Source organism: Capricornis sumatraensis, chromosome 11 (assembly GCF_032405125.1).
Source record: "Capricornis sumatraensis isolate serow.1 chromosome 11, serow.2, whole genome shotgun sequence".
Classification (NCBI taxonomy): domain Eukaryota; kingdom Metazoa; phylum Chordata; class Mammalia; order Artiodactyla; family Bovidae; genus Capricornis; species Capricornis sumatraensis.
Genome location: NC_091079.1, coordinates 7,074,847 through 7,094,661, shown reverse-complemented (window position 1 = coordinate 7,094,661; position 19,815 = coordinate 7,074,847). Strand labels below are relative to the sequence as shown.

The 19,815-nt window shown below is 40.4% G+C and overlaps 1 protein-coding gene across 1 annotated transcript; it reads left to right on the top strand.

Annotated features, from left to right (window-relative positions):
• The first annotated feature begins 5,399 nt into the window (after window positions 1-5,399).
• On the top strand, window positions 5,400-19,444 carry DDX43 (DEAD-box helicase 43). The gene is made up of 16 exons (XM_068984044.1): window positions 5,400-5,649; window positions 8,747-8,802; window positions 9,077-9,203; window positions 10,009-10,134; window positions 11,587-11,668; window positions 12,626-12,782; window positions 13,011-13,129; window positions 13,590-13,691; window positions 14,075-14,216; window positions 14,742-14,842; window positions 15,955-16,042; window positions 16,691-16,818; window positions 17,025-17,134; window positions 17,705-17,843; window positions 18,669-18,756; window positions 19,328-19,444. Exons 1-16 carry the CDS (start codon window positions 5,400-5,402, stop codon window positions 19,442-19,444), a joined length of 1,932 nt encoding a protein of 643 aa, XP_068840145.1.
• The last annotated feature ends 371 nt before the right edge of the window (window positions 19,445-19,815 follow it).

The window sequence follows — 19,815 nt, the reverse complement described above, 5'->3', positions numbered from 1 at the left end:
ATTCTATAATGACCTTAAAACTACACTTAGCTGTCCTGAGGAAGACAATAGTTTTTTTCTTTGTACAGCAATTGCAGTTTGAAGCTGGAATCATGCTGCCAAGGGTCCTGAGAGGCAAAACAGAAGTATAAGTTGCTCAGTCAAGTCCGACTCTTTGTGATCCCATGGACTGTAGCCTGTCAGGATCCTCTGTCCATGGAAGTCTCCAGGCAAGAATACTGGAGTGGGTTGCCACTTCCTTCTCCAGGGATCTTCCTGACCCAGGGATTGAATCCAGTTCTCCAGCATTGCAGGCAGACTCTTTACCAACTGAGCCAGAAAAATGGCACTGCAGACAAGCCTGGCTTGGGCCTCACCTCCCCATGGGCCTCAAGTACAGTGCCCCACAATTTCAGTTTCTTTATCTGTGAAATGGAGACATGCACACCCACCTCACAGGAGTCTTCTAAGAACTAAATGAGAAGAACCCAGCTGGTGGTAGGGACTCTCTATGAGACAGTATGATTCTCCCTGGTCCAGGTGACAAATTAAGCCCTACAGGGTCTGTTTTCCAAAATCACAGTTCCCACTGAGTTCTCACCTTGGTATGTGCCGAAATTCGAGTAGAATTGCTCATCCGTGTGTTGAAGAGACTAGGAAATATTTGAGTCCCCTTGTAGGAGAGAGGCTCCTCACCCTGCTGAGCCCTGGGACTGATACAGAGGTGACCTCCAGCCCCACCCTGGCAGCTGGGCCACCACACAGCTTCTCAGCCTCGGACTTGGGAGGCTTGAGCATTTGGCAGTGGAGAAGGGCCCAGGTACGACTTTGGCAGACCTGTGCTAGTTCACCACCTGCCTTTGGAGCAGAACAAGTCCCTGCCCCACTCCAGAGCTGGGAGTCAATGTCACCTGTCATACTCCAGGTCAATGTGTGAACCAGTGGACACATTTCTGTCTGAAGAAAGTGCAGTCTCCAGGGCCTTTCAGGTCAAAAGCATGCTTGAACTCACCCTTTTGTTCCTTTTCCATCCATGTCTAGAGGGGGCAAGTAGGTGATAGACCTCACCTTAAATCCCCATAATCATACCAATTTTTTATTTGCTTAAGTGAAGGCCCTTCTAATTCCTGGTTGGTTATTACAAAAGGCTTAGTGTCACAGATAGGGTGGGGATGCATTCTGCTGTATTTTATGAATAATTTAAAATGCAAATATAAGAAAAGTACAAGGATTTATATTATCTGGAATTAATATCTTAGATGTCCCTTTCTTCACCATCTCTCACCAACTGAAAAAACAGTATCAGAAAGTTAATTTTCCTAATCAAACACCCAAGGGGAAGGAATTAGATAATTCAAAACAAAACAAAAAAAGGGAAGCTGGACAGACACAAAGCTCCACTTAAAATAGACCTAAAAGAGTAATTTTAAGTGCACAGCAAAATGGAGCAGAAAGTGCAGAGGCTTCCCATATACATCTCATTAACCCTCCATCCCTTTGGAGAAGGCAATGGCAAGCCACTCCAGCCACTCTTGCCTGGCAAATCCCACGGTTGGAGGAGCCTGGTAGGCTGCAGTCCATGGGGTTGCTAGGAGTCGGACATGACTGAGCGACTTCACTTTCACTTTTCACTTTCATGCATTGGAGAAGGAATGGCAACTCACTCCAGTGTTCTTGCCTGGAGAATCCCAGGGACAGGGGAGCCTGGTGGGCTGCCATCTATGGGGTTGCACAGTGTCGGACACGACTGAAGTGACTTAGCAGCAACCCTCCACCCCTCCCTCAGGACCTCCCTCTCCATCAGCATCCTTCACCATATGGGTGCATTTGTTACTCTGATGAACCCACATCTGCACATCATTACCACTCAAAACCCATATTCAACTTTAGTGTTCATATTGGTGTAAGGGTAATTTTGGTCTCAATTAGGAACTATCCTCCCTGCTTCTGTTTTCTGGCAGAGATTTTAGATCACTAGTACAATTTCTTCTTTAAATGTTTGTAGATGTCACCTTTATATGGCAGAACAAAGTGAAGAAAATCCTTCAGAAAGTCGAATAATAAAAATTAATAAAAATTTCTGGGAATTTCCTCACAGCTCAGTGGTTAGGACTCAGCACTTTCACTGCCAGACCCAGGTTCGATCCCTGGTCAGGAACTAAGATCACACAAGCCTCACAGTGCAGGAAAAACAAAAACAAAAAAACAAAAACACAACTTCGTTGTGAAAGACACTGTTTAAAGAAAAAAAACAAACAAGCCACACACTTGGATAAACTATTTGCAATGCACATTTCTAATAATGGCTTTGTATACAAACTAGACAGTGAATGGTTAAAACTCAATAAAATTATTTTTGTTCAGTCAGTCGCCAAGTTGTGTGCGACTCTTTGCGACCCCATGGACTGCAATAATAAAACAACTCAATTAAAAATAAGCTAAATAATTGAGAAAATAAAATTCATTTGCACAACTAAAACCACAAAATGTTGAAAAGAATGAAAGTTCAAAAACAAGAATAAAGGACAATGGCAATGTTAGGTAGTTAGAATAGAAAAAGGAGTTCAAAATGAAGAAAGGAGAAAAGCCTGTGAAAAGGAAATGAGGGAAAACTTCCCAGACAGGAGTGGGAAACTTAGGTGAAACAAACACACCCACTTCTATGCTATCATCCTGATTGATGACGATGACCAAATTTGCATACAGCAGGCTTGCAAGGCAGGAGACAAAAAGTATAAAAAGAGGGAGCCAAGACAGGTTGAGGCCGCTCCTTCAGGGTTAGCCCACTTCATGCTTTGGGGGTGTCCTATCCTTTGTTTACCAAATAAAGCTCCTGAGCTGTAACCAAGCTCAGCAATAAACAGAAAATAGTAACAAATATGTCAGATATTAACCAACTATTTCAGTAATCACTTTAATGTTAAAGTGGTCAGTTTAGTCAGAGATTGTCAGAATGGATCAAGAAACAAGACCCAACAGTGTGTTGTCTATAAGAAGCCTATTTGAATACAAAGACATGCCTAGATTGCTCAACCCAAGTTTGTGTGCCCTAGCACACTGAGGCCAAACAACCAAAATATCTCTTTGGAACAAAGAAAGATTTATTGCAAGGGCCAAGCATGGAGAATGGGTGGCTTGGGCTCAAATTACCCAAACTTCCCCTACGGTTTGGGGGAAAGACTTTAAAGACAAAATTTGGAGTGAGGACTGCAGGGTGTATGACTTTCTTCTGACTGGTTGGTGGTAAGGTAGCAGTGTCGTACTCTAGGAATCGTCTGTTCATCTGTAATTTACCATCCTCCACCCGGGTGGAGCTTGAGTCCCTCCACGAGAACCCAAAGGGGCATATTGTTTTGTTCCTAGAGGAGGAACCAGGACTTTGGTTAAGACCAGAATAGTTTGTCAGCCATAAAATAGGTCCAGGTCCTCTTCAAGAGATATAGGTAACAGTCTGAAACATATCATTGAGAGTTATGCAGAAACCAAGATACCCCCACCCAGCTGGAGGATGGTGACAATATGCTGAATACGTGTAGATCCCAGACTGGTTGGAACCAAAAGGTTATGACTAAGATTCCCAAAACACCCCGTTACATCACCACCAACCAGTGGGAAATTCCACAAGCCTCAGCTTTCACTCCAAATACTGCCTCTAAAAACTCTGCCCTGAAAGTCATCAGGGAGTTCAGGCCCTTTAAGCATGAGCTGCCTATTCTCCTTACTTCTTGTTCAGTCACCAAGTCATGTCCAGCTCTTCGTAACCCCATAGACTGCAGCAGGCAGGCTTCCCTGTCCCTCATCATATCTCAGAGTTCACCCAAACTCATGTCCATCCTATCAGTTATGCCATCCAACCATTTCATCCTCTGGCGCTCTCTTCTCCTTTTGCCCTCCATCTTTTCTAGCATCACAGTCTTTTCCAATGAGTCAGCTGTTTACATCAGGTGGCCAAAGTATTGAAGCTTCAGCTTCAGCATCAGTCCTTCCAAAGCGTATTCAGGGTTCATTTCCTCTCTATTACTTGGTGCCCCACAAATAAACACGAATTTTCTTAACCATAATCCAGGGTCAGTAGATTAGCTTTGGTGTGTGGGAGGTGAGTGGACTCAGGTTTGGTTTCGGAACAATAGTTTTTGGCTTTTATTGTTTGTTCGTTTTTCCTGTATCCAGAGGCATTGAGGAACTTCCCCAACCAAGGACAGAACCTGGGCCCCTGCCCCAAAGTGCAGTCTTAATCACTTGACCACCAAGGAAGTCCTGATGGTAACAACTCCTTGAACTAAATGAAAATGAAAACACAACACAACATTTGTCGGATACAGTGAAAACTGCTTAGATAGAAACATATAGCTTTAAATGCATATATTAGAAAAGAAAGGTCTAGAATCAGTCATCTAAGTCTGTACCTTAGGAAGTTAGAAACAGAGGAGCAAATTAAATCCAAAGTAAGCAATATAAAAGAAATAATAAAAGAGTGAAAATCAAATTGAAAGCAGGAAATGAAAAGAGAAAACCAATGGACCCAAAAAGCCGGTTCTTTGGGGGATAAAAAATCGTAAACCTCTAGCCAGGTTAAACTAAGAAAAAGAGAAGATACAAATAACCAATATCATAAATGGGTTGAAGATGAGACATCACTGCAGATTCCACTGACTTTAAAAAGATAATAAAGAAGAAAAAAAGATAATAAAGGAATAATATGAACAAGTCAGACTATCTTCATTAAGTCTGTAAGACTTTAACCCATGAGATTGGGCACATCTCTGGACTGCAGCACTGCCAGTGTCTCGCAGGCCTGATGCAAGGCTCCAACCACTTGGAAGAAGCAGGCGGCCCCCTGGACCTTTGCCCCATCAGTTTAGGCAAGTTGCAGAGTGCTATGGCTTCCACCTTAAACGCGTCTTAAAGCGCTGGTGAGGTAGGTTGATTCTGAGTCCACTGACACACCTAGAACTACTCTAAAGGATCACGTGTGTTTGCCAAAACCTGTGGAAGCCTTTAAAGAATGTAAAGAGTACAAAATATCTTGCTATTCTCCAGAAATAAGACCATTCAAATAGGGATAATTAAACACTTGTGCATTATGCTTTCAAAAACAACAAACACTGAGAACATGACTGTTGCGTCTGTATCACTGAGATGCGGGTCCTCGCGGCGGCCAGGCCGCATGCGAGCGCGGAAGGCCCAAGGCACCAGAGGCGGGCGCACGGCCTGCTGTCGGCGCTCGCGGATCGGCGGGGGCGAAGAACGGAGGGAGACCATTGGTCCGGCCCCGCTCAGGGCGTGGCACCCGCCAATGGGAGGCGGCCGGGGCGGGGCGCCGGCGCGCAAGGGCCGGAGCCGCGACTGCGTGGCAGCCCCTTAGGACCAGCCTTCGACGGCACTCCGAGGGTGCAGGGCCGGATCTTGTTCGCGGAGCCATGTCTCGGCCGGAAAGCGGCGCCAACGCCTCCTCCTGGGTTGCTGCTTCCCGGCGGGATGAGGCGCTGCCTCGGGCTCCGGATACGAGGCCGGTGGAGGAGCCAAGCCAAGGCGGTGGAAGAGCCCAAAGGACCTGCGCGGGTGGAGGCCAGAGGGGCTCCTTTGGCCTCCAGCAGCCCGAGGGCGCGGGTATTCGAGTACCGCCGCTCTCCTTCAAGCTGAAGAACGACTGCGTGGGCGCCGTGATCGGTGAGAGCGTAGCAGGGCGCTGGTCGGTGCGGGGCGAGGCCTACGGCACTCCCACCCCGCCCACCTCGCCTCCAGTCACCTGCCTGCGAGCGGGCTAGTCCCCTCCCCCAGCCCCACCCCGAGTTTTCTGACGTACTTTGCTGCTAAAATGATGGCGTTGAGTGCAACTGATAGTTGATCAGTTCAGTCAGTCAGTTCAGTCTCTCAATCGTCTCCGACTCTTTGCGACCCTATGGACTGCAGCATGTCAGGCCTCCCTGTCCATCACCAACTCCCGGAGTTTACCCAACTTAAGTCCATGGAGTCAGCGATGCCGTCCAGCCATCTCATCCTCTGTCGTCCCCTTCTCTTCCTGCCATTAGTCTTTCCCAGCATCAGGGTCTTTTCAGGTGAGTCACTTCTTCGCATCAGGTGGCCAAAGTATTGGAGTTTCAACTTCAGCATCAGTCCTTCCAATGAACACTCAAGACTGATCTCCTTTAGAAAATGGACTGGTTGCATTTCCTTGCAGTCCAAGGGACTTTCAAGTCTCTTTCAATACCACAGTTCAAAAGCATCAATTCTTCGGCGCTCAGCTTTCTTTATAGTCCAACCCTCACATCCATACATGACTACTGGAAAAACCACAGCCTTGACAAGATGTACGTTTGTTGGCAAAGTTATGTCTCTGCTTTTGAATATGCTGTCTAGGTTGGTCATAACTTTTCTTCCAAGGAGCAAGTGTCTTTTAATTTCGTTGCTGCAGTCACCATCGGCAATAATTTTGGAGCCTCCAAAAATAAAGTCTGTCACTGTTTCCACTGTTTCCCCATTTATTTGCCATAAAGTGATGGGACCAGATACCATGATCTTAGTTTTCTGAATACTGAGCTTTAAGCCAACTTTTTCACTCTCCTCTTTCACTTTCATCAAGAGGCTTTTTAGTTCCTCTTCACTTTCTGCCATAAGGGTGGTGTCATCTGCATATCTAAGGTTATTGATATTTCTCCTGGGAATCTTGATTCCAGCTTGTGCTTCGTCCAGCCCAGCATTTCTCATGATGTACTCTGCATGTAAGTTAAATAAGCAGGGTGACAATATAAAGCCTTGACATACTCCTTTCCCTATTTGGAAAAGCAGTCTGTTGTTCCATGTCCAGTTCTAACTGTTGCTTCCTGACCTGCATACAGATTTCTCAAGAGGCAGGTTAGGTGATAGTTTATAGAGACTGTGATTTGGGAGAGCCAACTCTTACGCTTATGAAATCTTTGGGAAAAAAGGTCAAATCTTTGGCAGCTTACCCTGCAGTGAACAACAAAGAAGACAGCCAATTTAGATAAGAAGGTGTAGGGTATTAACTTAAGTATGCTTTATCTGCTGAAAAACAGGGTTGTTTTTCTCCGTATATATTGAATCTTACAAATCCGTTTTTGAAAAGCATTTAGAAATGATTGGAATTAAGCTTTCCCCCCTTTTAAGAATTGTGGTAAACAACATACACTTACAGTATTGTTGACTGTGAGAACAATTTTTTAGTAGGTCTACAGAAGGTTTTCATCTTGCATGACTGAATCTGCCTATTAAAAATTCATTTCCCCATTCACCTGTTTCCCCATCATCCCCCTTACCCCCATCCCTCAGGCAATTGCCATTCTACTTTGTTTCTGTAAGTTTGATTACATAAGACACCTTGTAGAAGTGGAATATTGGAGAAGGCGATGGCACCCAACTCTACTACTCTTGCCTGGAAAATCCCATGGATGGAAGAGCCTGGTGGGCTGCAGTCCATGGAGTTGGGAAGAGTCGGACACGACTGAGCGACTTCACTTTCACTTTTCACTTTCATGCACTGGAGAAGGAAATGGCAACCCACTGCGGAATTCTTGCCTGGAGAATCCCAGGGACAAGGGAGCCTGGTGGGCTGCCGTCTATGGGGTTGCACAGAGTCGGACATGACTGAAGCGACTTAGCAGCAGCAGCAGTGGAATATGCAGGGTCTTTTTTGTTGTTGTTGTTATTGTTATTGTCTCATTTCACTCTCAAGGTTTATCTTTGTTGTCACAAATGGCAGGATTTCCTTTTAAGGCTGAAAACTTGCATTGTACGCATACACCACATTTTCTTCATCCAGGCATCTGTTCATAGATCCTTAGGTTATTTCCACCTCTAAGCTATTGGGAATAATGCTGAAATGAATATGGGAATGCAGCTATCATCCTGAGATCCTAGTTTTGATTCTTTTTTTAAAAGGATTTTTAAAATGTATTTATTTAATTAATTTAGTTTTGATTATGTGGGGACTTCCTCTAGTTGTGGAGAGTGAGGGCTCCTCTTGGCTTGTTGCAGGCTTCAGTAGAGTATTGGGTTTCATTAGTTGTGGTGCATGGGCTTATTACTTGCTCTGAGGCATATGGGATTTTCCCTGACCAGGGATGGAACCCGTGTTCCCTGCATTGGCAGGTGGATTCTTAGCCACTGGATCACGAGGGAAGTCCCTCAATGCTTGTGTATGAAGTTCCCAGAAGTGGGATTGCTGGATCATAGGTAATTCTGTTTTTAGTTTTTAAAGGAATCTGCATGCTGTTTCTATAGTGGTTGCATCAATTTCCATTCTTGTCCACAGTGCACAAGGGTTCCCATTCTCCACATCCTCACCAACTTGTTAACCCTTGTCTTTTTGATGAGCCGTTCTAACAGGTGATACGTCATTGTGGTTTTGATTTGCATATCTGATGATTTAATCATTTTTTATATACATGCATTGGTCATAAGTAAATCTTCAAAGAAGGGTCTATTCAAGACCTTTGAACATTTTTTAATTGGAATTTTTTGGTTTTGTGTAAGGGTTCCAGTTTATCCACATTCTTTTATCCAGTTAGTCTTTGCTTAGGCTGATGATGAATTCTTTGTATCTAGGGAAAGGGGCCTCCTGTCACCCACACAATTTGGAATAGAAAGCTTCTGCTTCCTTTTTAACAAACTGAACCTGATTATTGAAACTTGGGAGCCTTTGTTTGGATGATTTGGGAAGAACTGGAGAAGGTTCTTTACCCAGAGTAGGTAGTAGGTTCCCTGTAATTGATTTCATTTTTTAAAAATTCTTTAATTTTAAAAACAGGTCGTGGTGGGTCAAATATAAAAGAGATCCAGAGCTCAACATACACGAAAATACAGGTAAATTTTCTATGTTCTTAAATCATTAAAGAGGATGACTTATAGTCATTCCTAACTCTAATTTCTGTCCTGTTATTAACATATGGTGGGATAAGTTGACAAAGTTTTTCATAGTTCTTTTTAAGAACTCATCTAAGCTGTAGTCTATTCATTATGTCTTAGATGGTGATTGAAGGCAATCCTGTATTTCCTTTACATTTTTATACTACATGAGACTGAGTGCCAGAGGAATGGTAAGGGAACTTATCTCACCTGCTTTCCCCCTTGAATCTAGATAATAAGAGGGTGTCCTGAAGCAGAAGTAAGAATCTTTGGCACCAAGGCAATGCAGTGCAAAGCAAAAACAGTGATAGATGATCTTGTTAAAAAACAAGAAGAATACAAAACAGAACCCAAACTTGGTAAGTCTGTTTTGCCCCCTAGAGCCCTGTAAAATTTTAAATGTTTTATTCAGTGTCATAAGCCATATTATTAGCTGTTTTTCCTGATAACAAAGCTTTGGCTTGCCATCATTAAATCTAGTATGTTATAGAAGGAATTTTTTTTTCTTTGAAATCCAGAATACTTTTCCTCAAACTGAAACACTTAATATCTGTGGTTAAGTCTAGCAGTTTTACTTTGGAGTAAAACAGAGTAACCTTTTAATACACTTCGCTGTTGATAGTAGAGCAAGGGTTAGTCCTAGCCTCCTGTCTATGGTCATTTCCCTGGAATGTGACTAACTTTGAAAACTGCTGAAGTATTTGATATTTTTAAAAATCTCAAATATACTTGGACTAGAGAGAAAGCCATTATTAAGCCATTTCCAGGAGAGCCTTATATTCAGCTAGCAACCTTGCATCTTGGTGTTTCTTGGGAAAGTACCTCTAAAAAGCCTCTAAGATACTATTTCCTCTGTTTACTTGGGGTAGCATCTGCCACACAGGATTATTATAAAGATTTAGTGATGTGTGATTTATTAGCAAACACTAGGTTCTCATGCTTTTTAACTTCTCCAGTATTTTTTTTTTTTTGCCTTTCAGAAATCTGAAGTAAATAACTGAAAAACCATGACCAGAATTGTCATGACACTGTTGTACTAAATTCCTAAATTTTATGTTTCAGGCATTATTATTGTTGGGTTATTAAAACAGAAAATTGTAAAATGGCTTGGGATTTTATATTGGTAGGGTTTGTTTGGAAACTGATGTGGAATTTTTTTAACAGGTGTTGCTGCTGTCCAACTTTCGGATGGAAAAGATGCAATGAAGGATGTTTCAGGAGAGCAGAAATTGATTGATTGGGATAAATTCCGAGAAAACATTTTGAAATGGAATGAGAAAAAGTGGGCAGGTTAGTGCTGGATCCCGGCATTTTTCTATAGTATATTGTTGTTTCTCTTAATTGAGGTTTTTAGCCTCTGTGAATGGCAAAAACAATGGCAACCCATTCCAGTATTCTTGCCTGGAAAATCCCATGGATGGAGGAGCCTGGTGGGCTGCAGTCCATGGGAATCACAAAGAGTTGGACATGACTGAGCGACTTGACTTTCACTTTTCACTTTGATACACTGGAAAAGGAAGTGGCAACTCACTGCGGTGTTCTTGCCTGGAGAATCCCAGGGACAGAGGAGTCTGGTGGGCTGCCGTCTGTGGGGTCGCACAGAATCAGACACAACTGAAGTGACTTAGCAGCAGCAGCCTCTGTAAAAAAGTGTTGCTCTTAGTAATGAAATCTATATGCAAAATAACAGTAGAATTTGAAATGCTATAAGTAGTGCCTAGGGCATGATAGTTTCTATGTCAGTGTTGTGGTTTATGTTATAAATGGGAGGTTAAATTTTGATATCTCATCTTCTTTGAGATGATTCACTGCACAAGTTTAATAAAATTAGAAAATTGGGACAAAAAGGAAATGAAGTGAGTAAACCTGCCAACTGTAAGTTAACATTTTGCTGTGACTGAGCAAAAGTTGATCTTGGAGTTTCTTAACCAAGAAGGGCAAAATAAAAGGGAGAAAACATTTAAAAAGTACATACAGTTCTTGAGGAAACAGATTTTTTTAAATTCTCACTTGAAATTATGTATGAAGTATAATGTTCCATATTATTCATTGAATTTCAGAGTAAACACCATTTATTTAAAGTTAAGCAGTGACCATTACTATGTGACTACGGTGGTCAGCCTGTCCAATGCCATCACAACACAAGTGTTAGAAGATTTGGGGCAGAGGTTGGAGAAGGAAATGGCAACCCACTCCAGTGTTCTTGCCTGGAGAATCCCAGGGATGGGGAGCCTGGTGGGCTGCCGTCTATGGGGTCGCACAGAGTCAGACACGACTGAAGCGACTTAGCAGCAGCAGCAGGGGACAGAAAAAGGATTTAAGTTGGTGGAGTCCTGATGAGCATTTAAAAAAGAAAACAAAGTAGCTTCAGAGAATAGAATAAGGGTAAATATTTTATTCCTTAACACTAATGGGATGGATCTTCAAAGCAAAGAAAATTAATCTGCTATGAGAAAAGATTTGTCAGTTGTGATGACTGAGTGTCTTGTAAAGCATGGCTTATTTTATTTTGTATTTAATTATTCAAGATCTCTTTCTTGGGTGAAAAATGTAATTTAAAGACAAACCAAAATTGGAGATCTCCTAGAGGTTGGCAAAGTATAGAACAACTATCTAAAATCCCCATGTCTGCAAGGTGAACTTGATATATATTTTAGTTTGATTTCTATTGCTTTGAATAAATGACAGTAAAATGTGAATTCTCATTACTCATCGAAGTTTAAATTTTGTTTTTTTCCACAGGTTTGCCTCCAGTTAAGAAAAACTTTTACATAGAGTCAGAAAAAACAAGTTCAATGTCACAAGAACAAGTAGACAATTGGAGGTGGGTTAGTTTTAATACTTTTTAGTGAGTATTTGTAGAATTAGGTTAGTAAATTAGGTCACTTAGAAAAGACTTTAAATGATTGCATTTGAAACTTTATTCATATTCAAAAAAACACTTGGTTGCATCTGAAATCATATATTAGAGATTGCTAATCAGTACAACTTTTGGCAAGGAGGGAAAATGGGTTGTATTCGTGTCTAGAGTAGTTACTATCCATATATGGTTATTAAACACTTAAAATGTAGCCCATATAATTGAGGAACTGAATTTTAATGTTTAAATTTAAAGAGAGACATGGTTAGTTTTTGTCATATTCAGCAGTAATTTTATAGAATTATTTCTACAACTGTTGAGAATCATAAGAAATTGATCTGATATCTGAATAATAGAATAATTTCTTACTTTTAAATCTTTATTATATGGAACTAAAAGTCCTAATGGTAACATTTTTTCCTGTTAATATCTTTTATAAAACTAAGATAGTATGGTACAGCAGACAGAGCAGTTATTCTAGGATTGAGGTAGGGCTCTGACAATGGACAAATAACTAAAGACCATCTGTCCAATGAGAGTAATTCCCACTTCAAAGGATTGCTGAGGATTAATTAAGGAAATGTGAGTGAAATGTTATAGGCCCTCAGGTGTTTGCCAAATCTGACTTTGATTCATGAAGCATATAATTTTCAGTTTCTGTTCTCAACCTTTTCATGAAATTTTCATTGGCTTTCATGCATACAATGTAATTATTTTTCTTCTCTGGAACTGTTCTGGTAAAAAAAAGATGAACTAGCTTCTATTTTGTATTACTTATTTACTATAATTTAACCAACAGTCTGATTTCAATCAGTTGCCTTTGAATTCCTAGATATGCCCTTAATGTTTGAAAAAATTTCTTTCTTGGACAGTAAAGTGATCAAAGCCACTAATCCATATCCTTGTTCTATATTCTTAAAGGAAGGAAAATTATAATATAATTTGTGATGACTTGAAAGATGGTGAGAAACGTCCTCTTCCTAACCCTACTTGTAATTTTGAGGATGCATTTCAATGTTACCCTGAAGTTATGAGAAATATTCAAAAGGCAGGTTTTCAAAAGCCAACACCAATTCAGGTATGCTTTCTTTAATTCTAACATTTCACTGGCTGCCCCTCTTCCCCCTGCCAATTTCTGGTCATTTGAACTTATAACACCAGGGACAGCTGTCTCTTATAAGCATCCTCCCAGCACATCCACCACCGCCTAGCACTCAAAATGTTGAGAAGTTTGGGACTGGGAGAGGAGGAATACTTGACAGAAAGAAATGTACTTTTTATTTTAATATGTATCATTCTGTTCTAGTCACAGGCGTGGCCAATCATTCTACAAGGAATAGATCTGATAGGAGTAGCCCAGACTGGAACAGGGAAGACATTGTCCTACTTAATGCCTGGATTTATTCATATTGACTCCCAACCTGTGTAAGAATTTCTACATCTGGGTACTCTTTAGGGGTTTAGTAGATAAGAATGCCAAAAAATGCAGTGTTTGATTGCTCTGGTCTAAGGGCAGTGCCTCATCTCAGAGAAAAATCACTTTCTGTTGTGTGGGTGGATATAAATCGATGAAACATTTTCAGGAAGCAGCAGGTAATATCCACCACAAGTCTTCACAGTGAGATGTTGGAAAGTTTATTCCAATGACCGCATTCAGTACAGTCCTCTGAGAATGTCTGACACAGAAAAGCACTGGCTGTGTTCCATGAGAAGGCTCGTGTCTGGGCTCTAGGATTCTTTGGTCAGGCTGTTTTTCTTTTTATTTCTCAACTTTTTATGAGAGGTGCATGTTGATGACTTAGATGTTCATTGCTGCCGATTTTGAAGGCACTGGACGAAGGTCCTGTGTGCCTGAGATGGATACTGATGTGCTTTTTCTCCAAAGAGCCAGGAACGGGCCTGGCATGTTAGTCCTCACCCCAACTCGAGAGTTGGCTCTGCAGGTGGATGCCGAGTGCTCTGAATACTCGTACAGAGGTCTTAAAAGGTGAGTTGCTTTCTTTGGCCATCTCTGAACCAGCATTTTAATCCTCTGTAGCTTTAGACATCCTCTTCATTGTTTTCACACATAATGAGATGTCATTGGCTCAGTATGTGGCCAGGCATTGATTACCCCTCATTCAAATTAACTGTAGCTGGGGTGGTGGGGTCAGGTAATGAGGATTCGAACATGGACCTTGTAGGACACATCAGTGTGGGTTGATGGCTATGGATCATTCTCAGAAAGGGGCCAGGACTATACTTAGCCTGATACTTTTGATTTATATACTTTTTAAAATTTTATACCCCAAATGGGCTTAGGTTCGTTGGGATTTTGAATTGTGAAGAGGTATTCCTCACCTGAACATGAACCTATGTATTTTTTTTAAGTGTTTGTATATATGGTGGTGGCGATAGAGATGGACAAATAAAAGACTTATCAAAAGGTGTAGACATTATCATCGCCACTCCCGGAAGACTCCATGATCTTCAGATGAATAACTTTGTGTACCTGAAAAGCATAACCTACCTGGTAATCTTGGAGCAGGGGTTTGGGGCCCTGGGAGGAAGAAGCTCTCATCAAACCTTTCAGAATGGCTATCCATTTCATAATAGTTTTAAATCCTAGGAATGCTTCTCATTCCCTCTAGTTTGTTAAAATACACATTTTAAAGATAATTCCATTTTAATATTTTATAAATGTTAGAAAATGCAGATAAGTACAAAATAATTCCACATGAATACTTTAGACATTTAAATTATATTTTCATTGAATATATTTAGAAACTTACATGTTGTCAAACAAATCAATGGTGTTGCAAGTACACATAGTTTAGGTAGTGGAGGAAATGAGAAAGTTATCTTAATATTCATAGGAAAAGAACATGTATGTTAGCTACCGTCCACATCTAATCTAGCCTTTTTTTGGCTTTGCTGTGTGGCTTGCAAGATCTTAGTTCCACTACCAGGTACTAAACCCACATCCTCGGTAGTGAAAGCAGAGTCTTAGCCACTTGTCCACCAGGAAATTCCCCTAATTTGGCCCTTTCTAATGCAGGTATTAGATGAAGCGGACAAAATGCTGGATATGGGATTTGAACCCCAGATAATGAAGATTTTATTAGATGTACGTCCAGACAGGCAGACAGTTATGACAAGGTAGGTATATGTTTAATTTGCCAGTCTGCAAAGTAGAACCAGTGGAACAGAATTCATTTGATTTTAGAGCCTTACTTAAAAGTATTTTGAGATCTGTTGGCGAAAGATATGTTATCACTTAGTATAGCAACTCAATGCAACAGTTTAACAATGACTATTGGGTTCCCTGAATTAAAAATAAGATTTTTATGAAAACATCCTGGGGAAACTGTTCTATAGGGGGTCTCAGATTGGAAAAAGTAACCATCTGTCCTTAGAGGTGAATATTTGATCACAGAACACTTTTTAGCCAAGATAAACTGAGGCAAGGAACAGTATATAACTGGGGAAATAGACTAAATTTGTTCATTTTGTTTCCTAAGTAAACTTTGTTAATTAGTATTAAAGTACAGAAGGTGGTGGTTTTCATAATATATGACTGAAGAAACATCTGAATTTACATATCCAATCATCATTGCAGTTAAAATGTTTTTATTTGGCTCAAGCTCTTGGTTTTGTCTGCCGACAACGTATAAAAGGGCTCCCAGGTGGTGCAGTGGTGAAGAATCTGCCTGCCAATGTAGAAGATGCGAGAGACTCAAGTTTGATTCCTAGGTTGGAAAGATACCCTGGAGTAGGTAATGGCAACCCACTCCAGCATTTTTGCCTGGAAAATCCCGTAGAGAGAAGAGGCTGGCGGGTTACAGTCCATTGAGTTGCAAAGAGTCAGACAGGACTGTCGAGCGTGCATGCGCACACGTGCACGTACACACACACACATACACACACACACACACACAATGTATGAAAAACGCTGGGTTTTTACTTTTATTTTTTACCATTTATAAAGGCCAAGAGAAAACTAATCTAACACCTGAATTCATGTTAGGTCCCCGTAGATGGGAAAGGTATACCTCTCCTTCACCTTTTGTTTATAAACCTATTAAACTTATTTGAAGATTTAATCTAGTAGCTTCTTTGAGCAGTTCAATATGAACCATATATTTTCTGTGAAGTCAGCCTCATTAAAAAGTACTGTTTGTCTTTCCTGGGTACTTTGGTTCATGGGAAACTTAGTAATGTTTGATTCCTAATAAACATTTTAACATTTTTGTATTACATTTTATCTCTAGTGCAACATGGCCATATGCTGTTCGTAGACTTGCACAATCTTATTTGAAAGAGCCCATGATTGTGTATGTTGGTACTTTGGATCTAGTCGTAAGCTTATTTTTAATTACTATTTATATCTTATTAATTTTGTAAATGTTTTGCCATTATAAAGTTCATTGGCCTTTCACTTCATAATTGAAATTGGCCTTTTAACTATTAATGAAAATTGATCTTTTACTTAAATCAGTGATAATTAATAAGTTATTGCCTGGGCTTATTTTATTAGATTTCACAAAAGACAGGATAAAGACTTCAGAAACTATTTCATCTTGGGGGCAGAAAAATGGTAACAATGATATTTGGAAATTTTGTATTAAGTTGTCACAATACTTAATTGAAGCTCTTAGTGTCATAAGCTGAACATTGTGAAGGCTATAGCCATAATTTATGGCAATGGTTATTGTAAGCTTGGCCTCAACCCATGGTTATTCCTTTTCAAATGATAGCAACCAGTTGCTTTCAGCTCATTGACAAGCATTCGAAATTCCTAGCTTATCTTGGGTAACTAAGTGGTATAAGTCAAAGACCAAGCTCTAAATCCTTGAGTAGGAACGGGAGATTTTTGGAAGAACTTGCCATTTTTTTCTGCTGGCAGTTTATTAAAACATTTAACCAATGACAGAAGTAAGATGGATTTTGAGCCATTAAGGAGATTGCCCATTAATGTTGATGTACTATGATCTGTGAATCCTTTAGGCTGTAAGTACCGTGACACAAAATATAATTGTCACCACAGAAGATGAGAAAAGATCACATATCCAAGCTTTCATCGAGAGCATGTCTCCCAAGGACAAAGTCATAATATTTGTCAGCCGGAAAGCTGTGTGAGTGTATTTTTTACATTGAAATCATCAGTCATGTGTTTGTTTTAGCATTGTTTCTATTTGTATAATCATTTCAAACGAGGGAAGGGTGTATGTCTTAAAATATGTACATTACTTCAGACTCTTGCCAGGGGAGATAACAGTAATGAATTGATTGTGGTATTCAAATAAGCAATTAGACCCCTGACTTTTATTTTTTGTTTTAGGGCTGATCATTTATCAAGTGACCTGGGTATCCGGCGTATATCAGTAGAGTCTCTGCATGGCAATAGAGAACAGAGTGATAGAGAGAGAGCATTAAAAAGCTTTAAAACAGGTACATTTATACAGTTAATATTGCAGTTTAAAACTGCCCAATGCCTGGTCTTCCTGAGTGATAGCACCTTTCATGGAACCCATGTCTAATATTTGCCTTCAGCTAACAGATCCCAGAACTAGCTCTAAATGTTAATCAGATTCTCTTTCTTCAGCCCATGTTTAAAACCTGGATATCAAGGTAAGAATTTGCAGTGGGGGATGGTTGTCTTCATTTACCTGAAAGGCATATATCTTTGACATGATTAATGAACCATTTGGATGGTGGTATCTATTCTGTTGTAAATTGCCAGCAGTTAAAAAAGATGAAGTAGGGACTTCCCTGGTGGCCTAGTTGTTAAGACTTCCAATGCAGGGGGTGTAGGTTCCATCCCTGGTTGGGGAACTAAGATCCCACATGCCTGTGGCCAGAAAAAAGAAAGACTAAGTAATCCTTTCCCCATGCACTCTCCGTAAGTATTTTTAATATTCAAAGGAGTAATATTTCACCTGATTAGCTAATAGGGGACAGGTATGTCTTGGGTTGGTTTGTACCAGAATGTGTCTGTATTCTTTGGGTTTTACTCTGCAGGTAAAGTGCGAATACTGATCGCTACTGATTTAGCATCTCGTGGTCTTGATGTCCATGATGTAACGCATGTCTATAATTATGATTTTCCGCGAAACATCGAAGAATATGTCCACAGAGTGGGACGTACCGGGAGAGCAGGGTAAGTCTGTGGAGCCTGCCCACCAACCCCGGGGATACCCCTCATTCTTCTCACAGACTGTCCTTACCTTGAAAAAGAAGATCTTTGCTTTCTCTCTTTGAGCAGAGTCATAAAACTCCTGTGATGTGCTGTTGGATCAGCTGAAGATTAGATCCCAAATTGCTATTTCAGTGCCTAAATGTTTTTTTAAAAACTGAAGTGGTTGATTTACAATGTTTTGTTAATTACTGCTGTACAGCAGAGTGATTCAGTGATGCATATATATACTTTTTTTAATATTCTTTTCCATTATGGTTTATCACAGGATTTTGAATATATTAATAGTTCTTCATGCTGTATACAGTAGGAACTAGCTGTTAGACATCCTATGTGTGAAAGCTTCCACTGCTATCCCCAACCTCCCACTCCCTTTCTCCACCAAATCTGTCCCTCTTGGCACCCATGAGTCTGTTCTCTATGTCTGTGATTCTGTTTCTCTTTCAGAGATAGGTTCATTTGTATCATATTTTCGATTCCATGTATAAATAATACCATATGATATTTGTGTTTCTCTGTCTTATTTACTTCACTTATTGTGATAATCTCTAGGTCCATCCGTGTTGCTGCAAGTGGTATTATTTCATTCTTTTTTTATGGCTGAGTAGTATTCAGCCATTGTATATATGTACTACATCTTCTTTGTCTGAATGGCTAAATCTTACTGCATCATACATGGTTGGGCTTGTGAAAGAATTGATGTTTTGCTATAGTTTTATTCAATTTTTCTACCTGAATCATTACTATAAATTATAAATAAAATTATGTTAACTTTTTCCCCCCTTGAAGGAGGACTGGGGTATCTATTACCCTTATCACTAGAAATGATTGGAAGATTGCTGGTGAATTAATTAATATTCTGGAAAGAGCAAATCAGGTGAGAATATGCAGCTCTATTTTCTATAAGGTTCAAGTTTCATTTATTCTAAGTACTGGGCCTTACAGCCTATCAGGGAATACAGATATTAAGCAAATAATTAATGTGTGTTTTGAGGGTTGTAACATGGCAAAGATGAGGTGCTATAATATAATATGATGATATAATATAATGTATAACTGGGGAGCCTGTTCTAATGTGGGGGAGCATCACTGAACGCTGCTGAGGAAGAGCCCAGTGGGTGGAGGTTGGAGAATGTAGAGGAAGCAGGGCATGTCCTCATTCCTCAAGAGGAGAAAATGGCACGATAAAGGCACTGGGAAGCAGATGAAGGGCCATGTGAGCAGGAGGGCTGCGTACCTACTGACAGGGGGTTTTACCACCAGACTGGTTGTTATACCTTGAAAATTCAGTGTTGACTATGCAGAGGACACATTTCATTCTGTTTGGAAGGTATCTGCAATCAATTGTGGAGATTCTCTGACTATTTGGAGGCATGTTAGCATGTTATAGAAAAGCTGATATGTTAAAGGAATCATCTCAGTTCTAATAAGACATTTATTGGGTTCAGAGTGTCCCAGAGGATCTTGTCTCAATGGCTGAGAGATACAAAGCAAATAAACTGAAAAAAGAAACAGAAAACAAATGGGGAAGACCTCAAGGAAAACCCAGGAAGTTTTATCATTAATGTCTGTGTAGAAAAGTGGTACCAGCCTACTAAAAAAGGTAAAATTTGAAAAACTCATGGACTTTCAAATGCCTGTTTTCCTTAGCTAGGTTTTGTTAGTGTGTTTATTACAATAAGCATTATCTCTAAGAGCCATTAACATAATAAGTCAGGTCTTATTCTTTATTGGGGGCCTATGATAAAGAATCTCCCTGCAATGCAAGAGACCCAGGTTCAATCTCTGGATCAAGAAGATCCCCTGGAGAAGCGAACAGATAAACACTCTAATATTCTTGCCTGGAGAATTCCATGAAACTTTTGAGCTTCCCTGTGGCTCAGATGGTAAAGAATCTACCTGCATTGTGGGAGATCCAGGTTTGATTCCTGGGTTG

Coding starts and splice junctions, on each gene's coding strand:
- DDX43 (XM_068984044.1), top strand. CDS start 5,400: ATGTCTCGGCCGGAAAGCGGCGCCAACGCCTCCTCCTGGGTTGCTGCT. Junction 9,204..10,008: donor CAAAACAGAACCCAAACTTG/GTAAGTCTGTTT, acceptor TTTTTTTAACAG/GTGTTGCTGCTGTCCAACTT. Junction 17,844..18,668: donor GGACGTACCGGGAGAGCAGG/GTAAGTCTGTGG, acceptor CCCCCCTTGAAG/GAGGACTGGGGTATCTATTA.